Source organism: Cyclospora cayetanensis, unplaced genomic scaffold (assembly GCF_002999335.1).
Source record: "Cyclospora cayetanensis isolate NF1_C8 unplaced genomic scaffold, CcayRef3 CcayRef3_contig_235, whole genome shotgun sequence".
Lineage (NCBI taxonomy): Eukaryota > Apicomplexa > Conoidasida > Eucoccidiorida > Eimeriidae > Cyclospora > Cyclospora cayetanensis.
The window spans coordinates 34,786-50,631 of record NW_020312187.1 but is presented as its reverse complement, the minus strand read 5'-3'; the positions used below and the strand labels follow the sequence as shown (position 1 = coordinate 50,631).

The window sequence follows — 15,846 nt, the reverse complement described above, 5'->3', positions numbered from 1 at the left end:
TCTCTCTCTCTCTCTCTCTCTCTCTCTCTCTCTCTCTCTCTCTCTCTCTAATATATACATATATATATATATTTCAATCAATCAATCAATCACGGCTCCACATATGTGTATGTACGTACATATATATATATATATATATATATATATGTACATACACACAAACCTAGCGACTAAGAGACTTAAGGGGGAAAGAGGTGGGCAATTCTGCATGAGCGCTAAATCAAAACCGTAAAGCCTCCACGTCTATGCTGCATGCAATGTGTGCGCCTGTAATACCGTGTAGCGATGGGGTGATCGATTCGGCCGTAAGTCTTGGCAAGGCGACCGTGGCATAGCAGGAGGTACTCCTTGTGGACTGAACGCCGTCTGAACTGCTCGAAGATAAGTTCTCGGGCTCTGCAAAGAGATGCATGCAAGCATGTGTAACAGGCGAAACGATTGCGAGAGTTAGTTTGAGTGTTCAACTCGCGAGGCAAGCATGAGACGCTGCCTCCGACGGCGCTCAGTTGCACGCACAGCCGCGATGAAAGTACCCAAGACAGGCATCGTGCAGAAAGTGACAGACAGCAAGCTGTCTGTCACTGCCATGCGCATGCAAAAACAACAGCAGCGGCATACCTTCGCGTCTTAGCAATAAGTAAGGACCCCGAGGTTTCCAAGTCTGTCCGGTGGCACAGACCGCATTCCATCTCTTCCCAACGGCGCACAGTTTCAAGACGTGGAAACTGATACACATACACACATACACATACATACAGATACAGATAGATAGACAAACATATACATACATATATATAGATATGCATACATATAGACATGCATATATATAGACATACATACAGATATAGATAGATAAAGATATACATACACATATAGACATATATATATAGATATATATATATAGACACATACATATATATACATAGACATATACATATATACATAGACATATACATAGACATGCATATACACGTATGTAAGACACAGCCGCTGCAGGCAAAACCAGCAAGGCTGGGGGGGCCACGGAAGCACCGTGCATCATATCCGTTGATGAACCTCGATCCATGCCCTTTTGTTGGTATCTGAAATCAGCTGTAGAAGCACCCCAGCCTAGCACCAGTCGCCTACGCATTGCTAGAGGTTCCTATACACGCAGGGACCAGCACAGCACGACCCTTTGCACGCGGCCTTCCCCGCCCTTTCTTTCTTTCGTTCGCTCTGCGCACGTACCTTTTTCATCAGGTAGAGATGGAAACTTTCGATCTTGCCGCTGGACACCAGTTCGTCTATCGAGATGTGGGCGAGAGCCTCTTCTAATTCTTGCGACGTCACGACTTTGGGAATCGAGATCGGCCTGTTTCTGCCTAAGCCGGAGCAGTGCCAGAAGGCGGGTTTATAGAGGACCAGCCAGCTTTGCCCTTCGCCGATGACGTAGGGAGAAGCCTTCTTGTAGACCCTCCTGCTGCTGCTGCTGCTGCTTCTGCTGCCCCCCCCGCCACCCTGCTGTTGTTCTCCTAGCAGCTTGTGGACAGGAGGCAGGGCGGAGTCTACGAAGAGGTCCTCCGCCTCGGATTCGCTGTCTTCTCTGTCATCCATCAGCGCAGCGGCTACCAGAGCGCCGTCTTGTTGCGCTCCTCTGCCACCTACAACGGAGCGGCGAGGAGATCCGTCTTCGCCCGTTGCGGCGGAGGCTTGGCCTCCGGGTGAAGAGGCTGCTACCCTGCCAAGGCTGCGGTGAGCTGCAGCGGAGCGGCCTTCTGCCACTTGAGACCACAGCGCAGCTGCGGCTGTGCCTCGCTTCTCCGTCTCCTCTGCATCACCCGCCCCCTCCCCCGCAGCGGCAGTCCCCCCCTCTACGAGGCTCGACAGGCCGGAGGAGGCCCCCGCAGCCGCGCAGCCCGTCGGTGCTGCTGCTGCTGCACCTGCACCTGTGGTGGCTGCTGCTGCTGCTGCGAGCGCTGCCGTTGCGGTGTCTGCGGTGGCGCTAACGGCGATCGAGGAGGGCCCTTGGGGGCTTCCCGAGAGGACTGCTGGAAGCTGCAGCACCGTCAGTGTCGTGAACACCTCCGAAGTGCGTGGCAAAGCGAGTTGCGTGGCCTTTCCCACTTGCAGCCACTTCAGCAAAACGGCCGCAGCCCACGCAACGAGCGCTTCGACTCCTCCCGCTGCTGTCACCGCGGGGGAAAAGAAGCCGCCTGCTGTAGAGAGCAGGGGCCCCACACACGGGTACGAAGACGGAGAATTCACTGCGGAGGGAGCTCTTGCACAGCAAAAATCGGACAGCTTGCGAAGAGCAGAATCAATAAAGCGACGGCCTTGCTGAGAGTCACCCAACCGAGCCAAGTGCTTAGGCCCCAACACCAGCCACATGGTAACGACTGCAGCAACTCGCAAGGTGGTGCTGCTGCTGCTTGCGCTGCTTGTGCTGCTTGTGCTGCTTGTGCTTGTGCTGCTGCTTCCCGCCACAGCCGCTGAGGCGGAGCTGGAGGTTGCACGATCCAAAAATGCAAGACACTGAGCGGCAAGAAGCTTCCTGGAGATGATCAGCCCACTCTTGGCCACGGCGAGGGCAGCAAACAGCTCACAAGTCGCACGTCGCCGAGGTGTCAACAAACGCTGGAATGCAACAAAACGAACATCCGCCGCAGCTAACACCTCGCCGCTCCCGCTGCTCAGAACAGCGTACCGAGCTCCCGGTGCGGCTATGCCGCTGTAGCTGCTGCGACGCCCCGTGTGTCCTCCCGGGGGGCCCCTCCCCGCGGCAAAGGGGGCCCCCCCTGCTGCAGATGCAGCTGCCGCTGCCGCTGCCGCTGCGCTGCTGCAATCCAAACACTTCAACAGAGTCGCCTCCAAGTGCGTCTGCAGCTCTTTCGCAAACAAAGGCCGCTGCTGGCTGCTGAGGCTTGTGGCACTGATGCTATCCAGCAGCTCTACGGCCTGCAGCAACACGTCGCTCGCAAGAGGACTGTCGAAGGGAGTTCTCGCGACGACTACCCCAGGAGACGTCGCTGCTGCTGCTGTTGACGAGACCCCTCCCGCTGGCGAGGCAGCGGCTGCACGCTGCCTCGCCAGCGCTGTGCTGCCTCCTGCCGCCGCTGAGGGCGCAACACTCCCTCGGCAAGCCTCCAGCCAGTCTCCTGGTGACGACGTCCTAGCAGCAGCAGCAGCAGCAGTAGTGGCAGTAGTGGCAGTAGCAGCTTTCGCCCCTGCTGCACCGCCTGACTGGGAGCGCGAGCCGCCTTCTCCCGCAGCTAATGCCGCTGCGCTCGCCATCGGCCTTTCCCCGCTGATGTGTAGCAGCACTGCCTCCAAAATTTCGGCGGCAAGCGACCTCAAAGTGTCTGTCTCGAGATCGCGGGAGACGGACAGCTGCTGCAACGTCACAAGGCTTTCGGGGCGCAGCATATATGCAAACGGCAGCTCTGTTGCGGCTGCGACAGCGTCAGACGCTGGAGAAGCAGGAGGCGATACATCCCCTGCTCCCGCTGCTGCGGCTGCTGTGGCGCAGCGGCTCTCTGCGGCTGCGCTCGAATCGGCGAGTGGTGTTGCTCCTGCCAAGGGCGATGACGATGGGGAGTCTACTTCCTGCTGCTGCTGCTGGCGCAGCTTCGCCAAAGGGGCCTCAAGATCAGCTGACTGAGGGCCCCCAGAAGACGAAGAAGACGGTAGTGTCGTTGTGACAGCTGCACCCCCCCGCCGGAGCGATTCCACTGCGCGACTTCTCGAACCGGAGGCTGCAGCAGCAGCTGCCGCTGCAGCCTTCTTCCCATCTCCAGCTCCAGCTGCCGCAGGCACTTCTATGTCTCCTTGTAAGGCCGGAACCGCCGCTGACGACCCCCACTTGGCTGCCACTGCGGCTAAGCCCGTCTGCGACGACCCGCCTCCGCTGGCGGCTGCAGCTGCAGCGCGTTTCTGCTGCTGCTGCTGCGTCTTCTCTCGCTTCTTCGCGTCTGCGGCAGTGCTGCTGCTGTCTGCTGGCTGTTCTCCTGCCTTCGCGACAGGCGCTTTCTGCTGCTGCTGCTGTGAAGCCGCCGCTGAGGCACTACTGGACTGCTGAGCCTGTCGCTTGTCTTGAGACTTGGCGGCTGCACCAACGGCCACTTTCGTGGGGTCCTTCCCCTTGCTGCGCCCTTCAACACCCTGCTGCTGTATTTTGGTGCGCGTGGCATTATGGGCTAAGAGCTCTGTCGCGGATAGAGCAGCAGCTGCATCCTCGTTCTTCTCTGCAGAGGAGCCCTCCTTCCCCTTGCCAGCACTGCCAGCTAGGGGGGGCTTCGGGGCAGTTGCTGGTGGAGGCAGTATGGCAGTGGCGGAAGCAGAGACAGCTGCCGCTCCTCCTGCCCCTCCAGCCTCTAGTAGAGCTGAGGAGGGGGATGTGACAGCCTGCACCGGTGGACTATTTTGCGAGAGGTCCCCGTCGCCCATGATCTCTTTCTCTTCTCGCCGTCTATCTTCTGCCAGCCGTGCAATGGTGCTCTTCTTGTTCGATGGAATCGAGGCTTTGGGCACTTGCTTCTTGCTCTTCTTCTTCTTCCGCTTGCCCCCCAGCCCCTCGTCCTCCCCCCCGTCCGCAGAAGCACCGACGACCACGCCACTCCCCGCCAGCAGCAGGCTTGGGGAGGGCCCTCCATAGGGGCCCCCCCCCAAGCACGCTGCACCTCCCGCGCCTCCTACGCCGTCTGTGCCTCCGGCACTCAGCAGAAGCGCGTCCGATGACATCCGAGCTACAGCAGACCCTTCTCCCGCTGCAGCAGCAGCAGCTGCTGCTGCTGCTGCTGCAGAAGCGAGGGGAGGCAGCGCTGCTGCGAGACCATCCAACTCGGCCTCCACAAACCCCTCCAGCGCACGCACCCTGTCAAGAAGCACCGCCGCCTCTCTGTGCCGTAAGGAGGCAGGAGACTCAATAGAAATCTTCGGCTGCACAAGGATGACGTCGCCAGTCCGCTTATTGATCTTGCGAATAGCGCACGTCCACCTGCGGATATTCTGCACCGTCCGCACATGGCACTCCTCCAACACCAAGAGAGAATCTCCTCCCGACTCGAGGGACCGCTGCTCCTCCACAGTCACAAGCCCCCGTGCAGCTGCTAGCGGCAGCAGCCACGACACCACGTACTGCTGCAGCTGCTGCTTCGCGTCGCACACCAAAGCCCCCAGGCAAAGAAGGTCCACTGAATCCGGCGCAAACCACTTGAACAGCAGAAGGGGATAGTCCGACGCATCATCCAGAGGAAACAGCTCCCCCCCCCCACCGCTCGTAGCACTGCTGCCGGAAGTACTGGACTGGTAAGAACGCAGAGGGGCCCCCATCACCAAAATCGTCACATCGGGGGCCCCCGAATCCACCAACAGACGCTTCTGATCGGCGTACGCCTCCACTGCCTCGCTCGCCTCCATCAACGTAAAGCGACGACGCCCTAAAGAAACATATACACACATACATTCACACATTTACAGACATCCACATACATTCACACATTTACAGACATCCACATACATACATACACCCATTTGAAAAATACGTCTCCATATAAGTACATACACATATATATATATATACATACATATATCCATATAATTACGCATAGACAAAAAGTCACACACGTTTACACCGCCCATCTAAACACACACCCCTCGTAGAGACAGGGCCCTCTCTCTACGTGCGGTGCATCATCTGCTACTTCGCCTCCACAGCCAATAGAGAGTCTCATTGAGGAGCCAGAAGCCCTCCACAGACACAGGAAAACATCCTCTTCCCCCCCTCCTCTTCGCCCAACGAGCACAAAAATCGAGCTGCTTTTGGTTCCCTCGCAATAACGAGGCCTACCTTTTCTCGTGGGGTCAGGATCCGGACGGAGGGCGTACAGCAGGAACGCGTCGAGCGGCGTAGGGGTATAACTGAAGGCCGAGTCTGGATCAACGAAGCCTACACTGTCATTCCCCTTTGTGAGCGATGGATAACCCCACGTGTCATCTCCGTCTACGCCTCCCCCACTGCCACTGCCGCTGCCGCTACTGCCCGCGCAGGCATCCGCAGCCCCTCCAAGGCTGCCCAACTGCGATCGCAGTATTCTGCGGATTGCGCAGTGCAGGCGCCTCACATTTATAGGAGCACCGCCTCCGTCGGTGCGTCTGACGAGCAGCCGATGTCTCAGGGGAAGGGCCTCCTCTATGCAGAAGCCCTCCAGTCCACACACATCCTGGCCTACTAAAATTCCCACATCCAGCAGCTGCGTGCACAGATCCGCCGCTGCCGCGACTCCCCTGCACCGAGAGGCCCCCGGAGGCGACGAACCAGGGGGAGAAGAGCCAAGGGGCCCCCCCCCCCCGCCCCCAAGGCTGCTGCTGCCACTGCCCGTCCCATACGGATCAGCTCCACAGCCAAATCGCAACAAGCCTGAGCAAAGAGAGCCGGAGGGAGACCCCGGAGTTCCCACAACTGCAGCTGCAGCGCGCCTGCAGAGGCTCTCGCTGCTTTCCGCCGACGCAAGACGTCCCCACGCCACTGGGCCCTCTCGAATGCTGCTGCTGCTCCTCTGGCTGGGAGTCAAGAAGGCGAGCGACAGCAGAAAGACGCGTGGATCTGCGCTCGCAGCTGCGGCCTGTGTGAAGGTGACATACGGTAAAACGGCATCCAGGAGAGGCACCAGAGACTCTTTAGCCGCACCGGCTCCGCCGGAGGGCCCTCCTCCTCGTGCTGCCTTCCTTTTCTTACTCGCTGCTGCCCCTCCAGACGCTACTGCCGCCACGGCTGCTGCTTGTGCTGCTGCTTGTGCTGCTGCTTGCGCTGCTGCTTGCGCTGCTGCTTGCGCTGCTGCTTCTCCTCCTGCTTGTGCTGCTGCTTCTCCCGCCGTTGGGGCCGCTGCTGCAGCTGGAAGTACACTGCTGCTGGAGCCGCTGATTCCGTTGCCTCGGCCGCTAGCGGTGCTCGCAGCCTCCTGTGCATCGTAGGCGACTCCGCAGCTCGGGCAGCGGTTCTCGGAGAGGTGAGACGCAGCAGCGAGTGCAGCCGCACTTGCAGCCGTCCCCCCCCCCGTTGCAGCGCTGGCCTGCTGCTGCTGCAGCCAGCTCTGTGCATGCATGGCGAGAAGGGCATCGTGCTGCAAAGCCCTGAACAGGAGGGCGGAGTCTGCGGCAATGAGGCCCTCCGTAGGATCTCCGTTGCAGTCCTCACGTCGCCTCGGACAGCACCGCAAAGCCGACGCCAGTATTGCGGCGAGCACTTCGCTGACAGCTCCGGGGAGCGCGAAGCGGCTCTTCCTGGTATCGCAGATGGTGCAGCAGAGGCTGCAGCTGCCGTCTGTCACGGCGGCTGGGAAGATGCTCGCTGTGGCTGCGCGCGTGCCGTCATCCGTGGGATTCCTGAGCGGTTGGAAGGCGAGACTCTCGAAATGCACGGAGAGGCCCTCTTCTCGCAGGATCGCAGCCACATCGGGGCCCCCCAAGAGGTCGAAGTAGGCCTTTAAAACCTCGTGAGGCCTTTTGAGAGGCGCTGCGAGACGCCTGTGCGCGCGGAGAACGCGTCGCATTTCCCTCAGCGGAGGCAGGGGCCCCAGTCGCAGCCGGAGACAGGAGACGGCGTTGAGCGTCTGGTCAAGACTCCCCTCCGTCGCGAAGCCTTCCCGGTGCTCCAGAGCCAGCAGCAGCTGCGTCGCTCGGGAGAGGAGGGGCCCCTCCGGAGGGCCTGTGGGGGAGGCGTGAACGGCGGCTGCCGCAGCGGCAGCAGCCGTGCTGAAGGCCAGAGAGAAGGGAGACGCTCGAGAGGCAGCAACGGGGGAGGAAGAAGTGCCAGGTCGCGAGAAGAGGGATGCGACCTCTTCGCTGCAAGCCCAGCAGCAGTTCCAGAGGTCGCAGAGACGCGCTATGACGGTTTGCTGCGCCTGCGTTGTCTGACTGAAGCCATCGATGCCAAATGCTTCGGCGAGTTCTTCCGTGGCGGCAGGCGCTGCAGCGGCCGTCGAATCTGCTGCTTGCGCCTCTGCAGTCTTGATCAGCGCGTCGACATCCGCTGCAAAAGCCTCCCCACCGGGAGGAGCTCCTCCTGCAGCCTGGAACTGCCGCTGGAGTTCAGCTGCCCGTATGTGAATCCCCTGGAGGTAGGCTGCCGCTTCTCGCGCTAGCGACGCCACAACGTCTATGAGACGCGAGAGGGGGCCCTGCAGGATCTTCACAGCCGTCGTCACGAGCAGTCGGCCCTCTGGAGTCAGCAGGTTGAAGCACTGGGGAGAAGACGCAGCCCACGAAAGTCGCCCGCCCCCTCCTCCGCCAGCAGCAGTTGCTGCGGCTGCGGCAGCAGCAGCTACCGCAGTCGCTAACGACGACGACGAATCTCCTGCTGCAGCAGCTGCGGCTATGGGGAGCAGCCCGCAGGCCGTCTTCGGACAAAAGGAGTCGATCCACTCATCTAGGAGGATCTCCGCGAGCACCTGACGCAGCTCGTTGAGAACCAGCAGTTCCTCCTCCTCGATGGCGCAGAACGCCCTTTCTGCCGCTGCCTTCCTCTCTTCCTGCGGCTCCACCTGCTCGCCAGCAAGAGCCGCTGCAGCCGCTAGTTGCGCCTTCTCCTCCACCACGCGTAGAAGCCAAGAAGCGACCGGCTGGATTGACTGCAGGCGGGCCTCAGTGACGGCACTACACAGCTCTTCGACTGCTTCTGCTTCTGCTTCTGCTGCTTCTGCTGCTTCTGCTGCTGCTGCTGCTGCTGCTGCTGCGTTGTTGCTGGGGGAAACAGGGCCGGATGAGGGTGCCGTTAAGGCTGTCGTCGGGGGGGGGGAGGGGACCGCCGCTGCCTTGCGCGTCCCTTGTACGGCGTCCTCCTTCTGATCGCATGCACCCGCCTGCGCATCTGTTGCATGCAACACTTCCGCGAGTGGTGCTGGCTCTGGCGCTGGCACTGAGGGAGGGGGGGGCAGCGGCGGGGACGTTCTTTCTGCTGCATCGACGGCTTCTTGCCCAACTCCTGCGCCGTCCGGAAGCTGCATCTGCTGCGAGGCCCCCCCGGGCGCTTCGCTGGCAGACACGGCATCCTCAGCAAATGCGGTGTCTGCCTCCTCCTTCTGCGACGGCTGCAGAGCAGTCTGTTGCTCCTTTTTCTGCCGCGAGGGCGGCAAAGGCGCCTGCTGCTGCTGCTGCTGGAGAGGCACCGTCCACGGCCGCTTGATCTCCGACTCGGTAATTCCCAGCTCGTAAAGAACCCTATAGTAGAGCCAGGGGTTCAGCTCGCGAAGATCGCCGCTCAGATCTACCTCGCCCGCTTGAATCGCGTCAATGTAGTCTTCCGCAACGTAGACGGCACCCCCACAGAAGAAGTCTCGGTGGCACTTCCACTCCGTGAAGTCAACTTTAGTGCTTAACCTCTCGACACGCCCATCCCCTATTCTAAACCAGGGGCCATCTTCCTCAGGACGCAGCAGCAAGTAGTGACTCGTGCCAGCGCCACAGCCGTCACCCTTCAGATCGCCTTCCCGAACAAATAGCGCAAACAAGGAATACCACTTTTCCTGAGGGCCTCCCCCCCCACTCGGAGAGCCGCTAGGGGGTGCTGCCGTCGCCGCTTGAGAGCCCAGAGGCCCCTGAGACACACTGCCCCCCTTGCTGCTGCTGCCGCCACCAACCCCACCTTTACAACACCCTGAAGACAGCCCGCCGCCTTCCTCCTCCTCCGTGAAAGCTACCCCCTCCGCCTCAGATCCCTCGCTCTCTTCTGCAAAGTCTCGAGCACCCTTGGAGCCTCTCCTCGAGAGCTGCAGCTTCTTCCGCAGTCGCCGCCTTTGTCGCTCCTTGTCTAGAGAAACAAAGGCACTCCCACTGCCACTTAAGCCTCCTCCGCCTCCTCCGCCTCCCCCCTCCACTTCCGGAGATGTTACCTGTGGCCCTCCCGCTGCCGACATCCCACCGTTCTGTCGCAGCTGCAGCAAACCCTGAGCATCGAGCCGCAAGGGAGCATCGAAAAGCTCGCCTTTCTTACTCTGCTTGGCCGACTGGAGGTACACAAACAACACCTCAGGATACTGCTGAAGCGCCTTTCCACAGCTCTCCAGCGCCTTCTGCAACGAATGAACATGGCGACACCGCGTAAATCCTGCCGATATATCGGGGGTCCCATCCCTGAAAAGGCAAACACAGGAGGAAACCACAAAAAGCAATGTGGGCATCTGTAGGGCCATAGACACAGAAGGAAACGTTTCAAGGGAGCTTGAAAACAGCAAGACAGCGGCCGATGCAAGTCGCAGGTGCAAGGCAGAAAGCGGGAGGGAGTCAGAGGGAAAAGGTGTGAGAGCCTCTCTAGGAAGATATCTTTACGCATAAAAGTGTAGATGCAGCGCGACACGCGTTTCGGCTATGTACGAAGAGACCACAGAAGAGTGTGCAAAAGCGAGGCAAGGAAACGCATTATTAGAGATTTGCCGCCTCAGCACACTCTCTCTGATTTTGCATTGTATGAGAGTCGGACCAAAGGCTTCCAAACTCCCTCCTTTCGCCGCCGTCAGCACCACGAAGTAAGCAGGAAGGCAACTAGCAACCAGTGCCAAAGTGCAACGGCAACAGCAGCAATAGCAGCAGCAGGAGATGGAGTCGAAGGAGCGAGACTCGCAGCAGCAGCTCCTTCAAGCGGGGGAAGAGAGGGAAACCTACGGAGCCATAAGTCCAATGGATCTGTCTGAGGAACAAAACAATTCGTGGCAGGTTGCCTCGAGATGATCGCACGAGCTGTAGTGGTGCGTATCCGCATCCCAAATACTGTTGCTGCAGCTGCTGCTGCTTCCAGCAGCAGCAGCGACATCAGCCGCAGTCGTCATCGATGTAGCAGGATCAGTGGCTCCCCGCTGTTTTGTGTTTGAGGCTTCTGTGGGGTCCCTGGCTTCGAGGCTTGCCCGCGTGATTTCCCTCATCAGCAGAGAAAACAACTCCGTATGCACTCTGACCAGCGGATCCGGAGTGTCCAGCTTCTGCAAATCATGGAAGTGGAGCGCCTTCAACACCAACTTCGTGTTTGGCTGCGGTGGCATTGCGTCCATCAGCTCCGGGTACCTGTTGTTCACGACGTGCACAAACACACACAGACACAGACCCCGACACCCACGGAGGAAATGGGCAATAGAAGCGCCAACGCGACAAACTGCGAATGCGGCGTGCCAAAAAACAGCTGACAGGCGTCCAAGATACGCACTGCCCTCCACAGTTGGGCTGCATGCCTATGCCTGTGGGCGTAAGCGTTTGCACGCATGCATGCATTACTGCATAGATCTATCTAGATATACAAATAGACGTAGAAGTAGATATGGGTAGACAGATATGCACAAATATATATGTAGCACACATCTACTCGGCCGGGAAAACGCGTGACGGGCGAAGGGCCCCATAAGTGGGAAGCTCTCGCTGGACATGCATAATAAGGAACCGTGAAGGAGAAATTACTGTGCGCGAGAGGAGAGGCGAGGCGAGGCGAGGCGATGCCGCTCCACTCCTCTCCTCTCTGCAGCTGCATTCGACATGAGAGAGAGAGAGAGAGAAAAACAGAAAGAGAGACTCCACGAAAGGCGCATAGCCGCCACAGGAGAGAAGAGAGGGCATAGGAGGGCGACTGCATACTTGTCGACGAGATCGCAGCAAAGACAAGAGTCTCGTTCCAACTTCGCGGGATCTCTCTCGAACCAATCCTCGGCGATCCCCTGCTGCGGAGGACTTAAGGCGCGTTGCTGCTCATATCCGTTGTTGCCGCTGCTGTTGCCATGAGGCATGCCAGCTGCGGCTGCAGCGTTCCCGGGGGGAGGAGGCCCTTGGAGGACGACTGGCGCTGGCGCGTGCTGCCTGCATCTGCAACAGCAAGTACATCTGTGGCAGAGCGAGCAGAACGCGAGTCTCCTGTTCAGCGAGGAGGGGGCCCCCGGCAAAGCGGGAGGGGCCCCCCTCCTGCTCGAGGAGTTCTTCGGGAAAAGCTCTGCTCCGTACCACTTCCACACCTCCGAGGGGCAAATTTCTCGCGCCGCGAAGCCCCCCTCACCCGCTAGCTGCTGCAGGCGTCTGCATGCGACTGTCATCGGCCACAGCTGCATGTAAGCGAATGTGTGCTGAAGGGCCCCAATAAGCGAACCATCCGCAAAAGAAGGAATCGAGGCTGCCAACGAAGGATCCGCGGCTAAGGCCTCCGGAGAAGGATACGATATTTGGTCAGCTCCCCACAAATAAATATGCCGTCGAAACTCGCACAAGTGGAAGAGGCACTATTAACACACACATACACACACAGAAATATACATACAAATACAGATATATATACATATGTACATATACATATGTATATATAGATTCACGAATATACATACATACGGAGAGAAATCCACACAGATACATGGGCTGCAACTGGGCTCCACAGCAGGCCGCTTGCCGTTCTGCTGCCCGCAATACCCCCTTAACCTCTTTCTCTCTTTCTGTCTCCCTCTCTCTCTCTCTCTGTCTCTCTCTCTTTCTCTCTTTCTCTCTCTTTCTCTCTCTTTCTCTCTTTCTTTCTTTCTCTCCCCAAAGCTGCTCTTTCTCCCCACCCACGCTCTTTCTTCGCTGCCCTTCTACGCGTTTCTTCTACTGCCTTCCCTTCCCTTCCCTTCTACCACCTTCCCCCCTCCCCCTAGAAGGCCTGCCTGATGAAGAGGCCCCTTGAAGCCCGACTCACGTGGATGAAGAGCGCAACACAATCTGCGCCAAGAGACGGCTGGAGTGCAGGCACGATCGGATCCACATACGAGAGCAGGCTGGCGCTGGGAGCCTTCAACCTGTGCGTCGCCGCTGCTGGGGGGGGCCCCTGATGAGGGGAAGGGGCACCGCCCCCGCCTCCTGCGAGCGCGGCTGCTGCGACGGAGCAGGAGGACGACACTTCCTCTAGAGCTTTGGCAGCCCTCTCGGGGATATACTCCCAGGCCCTGTGCGGCCTATAGAGGGGCCCCCTTGACCACAGGCACGCGAATGGGGGTTCCGCTTTGCCCCTCACCAGAACGGTGCCCTCATCGTCTAGGAATCCAGATTGCCGCGTAAGGCGTGCATGCGATATCATTTTCTGCCATCCGCGACTTGTCGCTTCGCTGCTGAAGGTCCAGTGCGCCCAGGAGGTCACCGACAGCTTCGGATCCCTCACGTTCACCACTGTCAGCTCGAAGCGCACGTTCGGAAACACCCAGTCCTCGGGATACCAGTCCTGTCGCACCGCCTCCAAGAAGACTGAGAGGTGTGACGCCTCCGAATCCGTCCCCATGGTGCCTCGGGGGTGCAGCAGAAGGCGGAAGAAGAAGCCCCTGCACTGGCCCAAAGTCGGCGACTCCAAATCGTTCTGAGTCTTCGCAACTCGCCAAAAATTTCGCACATAAAAGTCAACGCAGTGCGGCTCGGAGGGGGGCACGCCAGGCCGGAACACACTGCTGCTGCCAGTGCCGCTGCTGCCGGTGCCGCTGCTGCCAGTGCTGCCGCTGCTGCTGCTGCTGCTCGTGCCGCTGCTGCCACTCGCATTGCCAGAAGCGCCAGCTGCCGGAGCCGCTGCAGCGACAGCGGCGGCTGCAGCGACCGTCGGCAACAAACCCTGCGAGCCACCCACACCGCTCGGGGAAGGGTTGGGGGCCCCCCGCGGCAGAGGCGGGGGGGGGCCCCTCGCAAGCCTCGAAAAACCCTCGCCCTCTCCGCCTTCAACCACATCGCTCAACGTCAAGGCGCCTCGGGGGCCCTCCTGGGGAAAACTCGCGAGGGCCCCCCCCCCCGCAGCCACACACACCCCCGCAGCTGCTGCTGCGGGCAGCAAATCTGCCCCTCGCAAGAAACCGTCCACTCCTGTCCCTTCACTGCTGCTGCGACTGCTGCTGCTGACGCCTCGGGGAGGCACAGGGAGCCCGTTGCTGCCTCCCCCCTCTCCCGCACAGGCAGCCCCGCACAAGCGATGTGCCTGCTGCTGCTGCTGCTGCTGCTGCACCTGCTGCTGCTGGGGTGCTTCCTGCTGCTGCGGGTGCTGGGCTGCTGCTGCTGCTGCTGCTGCTGCAGCTGCTGCAGCTGCAGCTGCCTCCAAAGGCACAACAACAGCGCTGCCCTGGGGGTCTGCGGGGACAGCCGCGCTGCAGTTGCTGCAGTTGCAGTTGCTGCTGCTGCAGTTGCTGCTGCTGCAGTTGCTGCAGCTGCTCAGGTGTTCGCCAGTCGCTACTGCGCTGGGGGCTTCTGAAAGCGCCTCGGGGGTGCTTCGCAGCAGCTCAGTCCCCGACAGCAGCAGGGAGGGGTCAGGGGGCCCCTGCTGCCGCGCTCGAGTGCAGCATGAGCGACAGAGAGCATGCGGCACTTCAGCGCCTTCTTCCAAGGCGGGCAAACTGCTGCTGCTGCCGCTGCTGCTGCTGCCAGCTGCCACAACTGCTGCTGTGGTCATCTCACAAGGTAGGGGCAGAACGAGAGAACCGGAAAAGTTCTGTGAGCTTCCAGGGGCCCCTCGGACGGCCAGGAGGCGACGCTCAAGGATTGACACTGCACCATTTGACACACACCGCGCAGCAGCAGCAAACAGCGAGCCTGCAACAGCGCGCATTCTTCTGCCCCTCTCCTGCACCCTCCTCCTCTCCAGAGGTTTCTCCCCCTCCCCAGAGCTTTTCCTCCTCGTGCTTGACTCTTCTCAAGCCGCGCAAGCCTCAACTACCAAGAACGGATCATGAAGTGCAGCAGGCAGATCCTCGACGTACCGTGTGGGGAGGACGAAGCCGCGGCAGAGGGGGGGGCAGGGCCTGTGCGAGGCCCCTCCCCTCGGGGGCCCCCCGCAGCGAAAGTCAATGGAGGCGCAGAACTGCCGTTGTTCCCCATTTGCAGCAGTCAGCTAGCACGCTGTAGAGTGCTGCTGCAGGCTGCTGCTGCTGCTGGTGTTGCAGCAGCTGCGGCTGCTGCCTGCAGCAGCTGCGGCTGCTAGTGCAGCTGCGGCTGTCGAGGAACGTGACGGTGGAACGGCCAGACAAGGGCGGAGGGAAGCTCAAGCCACCCCCAATCTGGGAAACAGGCTAGCCAGTTGAGGCCTTTTTCCAACAAGGCTCAAACCAGCGCGTGCAAGCGGAAGTCACAACGCGAGGGGCCCCCTTGCTGAGGAGGTTGCCGCTGCTGGAGCCGGAAGCAAAGTGGGCTGCTGAGACCTCCTGGCAAGCGAGTAGCCACCAGAATTTCCAGGAAACGCTTAAAGGAGCCACGAATTCAAGTAGGCCCCTGCGCCTGCACACGCAAACGCAACGCACAGAGGAGGCTGCCTCAGAAACATGCCGGCACGAGGGCGCTCGATCCTGTACATGCATCTCTCTCCTCAGTCTCCCAAGCGCCGAGCATACGATGAAACGCGCATCAAAAACGAGCCAGGAGATGCTGCTTCCTACCCTCCCTCCTCCACAAGAGTCTAGATACCCTTAGGGGGCCCCCAATCTCCCTCGAGGGGTGCAGGGCACAAGGTTTGTGAATCGAGGAAAAGCTAACGCCCCCATGGAGACAGGGGAGTTCAGTAGCCTCCCGATACCCTTCAAATAGGGGCCTCATAGGACTGCCCTGCTGCGGCAGAGCGTCAGTGAGTGCGTTGAACCCTTTCAGACTAAGAGACGCTGCAGCCACGGCAGTACTGCTTTCGCGGCTACCTACTACGACAAAGAGCATCAGAAAAGATTGATCCAGAAGACTCCAGCTGTCTTCGCCAGACAGGGGCCTCCCCACTGCGCAAAACGGCTTACTCGAACGGGTTGATGCCACTGCACTCCGTGCTTGTTGCCGCTGCAGTTGCTGCTGCCTCTGCTGCAGCTGTAAGAGGGCCTAGGGAATCGGCTCTTCATAGAAAGCGCAAAAAAATCAGAGCTGCGCCGC

The 15,846-nt window shown here is 59.9% G+C and overlaps 1 protein-coding gene across 1 annotated transcript; it reads right to left on the bottom strand.

Annotated features, from left to right (window-relative positions):
* Nucleotides 1-276: 276 nt before the first annotated feature.
* On the bottom strand, nt 277-13,501 carry LOC34624428 (the record flags this gene model as incomplete). The annotated part of the gene is made up of 16 exons (XM_026338160.1): nt 12,671-13,501; nt 11,704-12,224; nt 11,593-11,646; nt 10,636-11,031; nt 8,943-10,107; nt 7,971-8,837; nt 7,685-7,880; nt 7,077-7,618; nt 5,828-6,764; nt 4,228-5,417; nt 3,605-4,146; nt 3,288-3,499; nt 1,986-3,209; nt 1,231-1,853; nt 619-725; nt 277-396 (listed from the first exon to the last, which is right to left on the bottom strand). Coding segments are annotated over exons 1-16 (9,272 nt in total), but the record flags the coding sequence as incomplete, so codon positions are not given.
* Between the last annotated feature and the right edge of the window lie 2,345 nt (nt 13,502-15,846).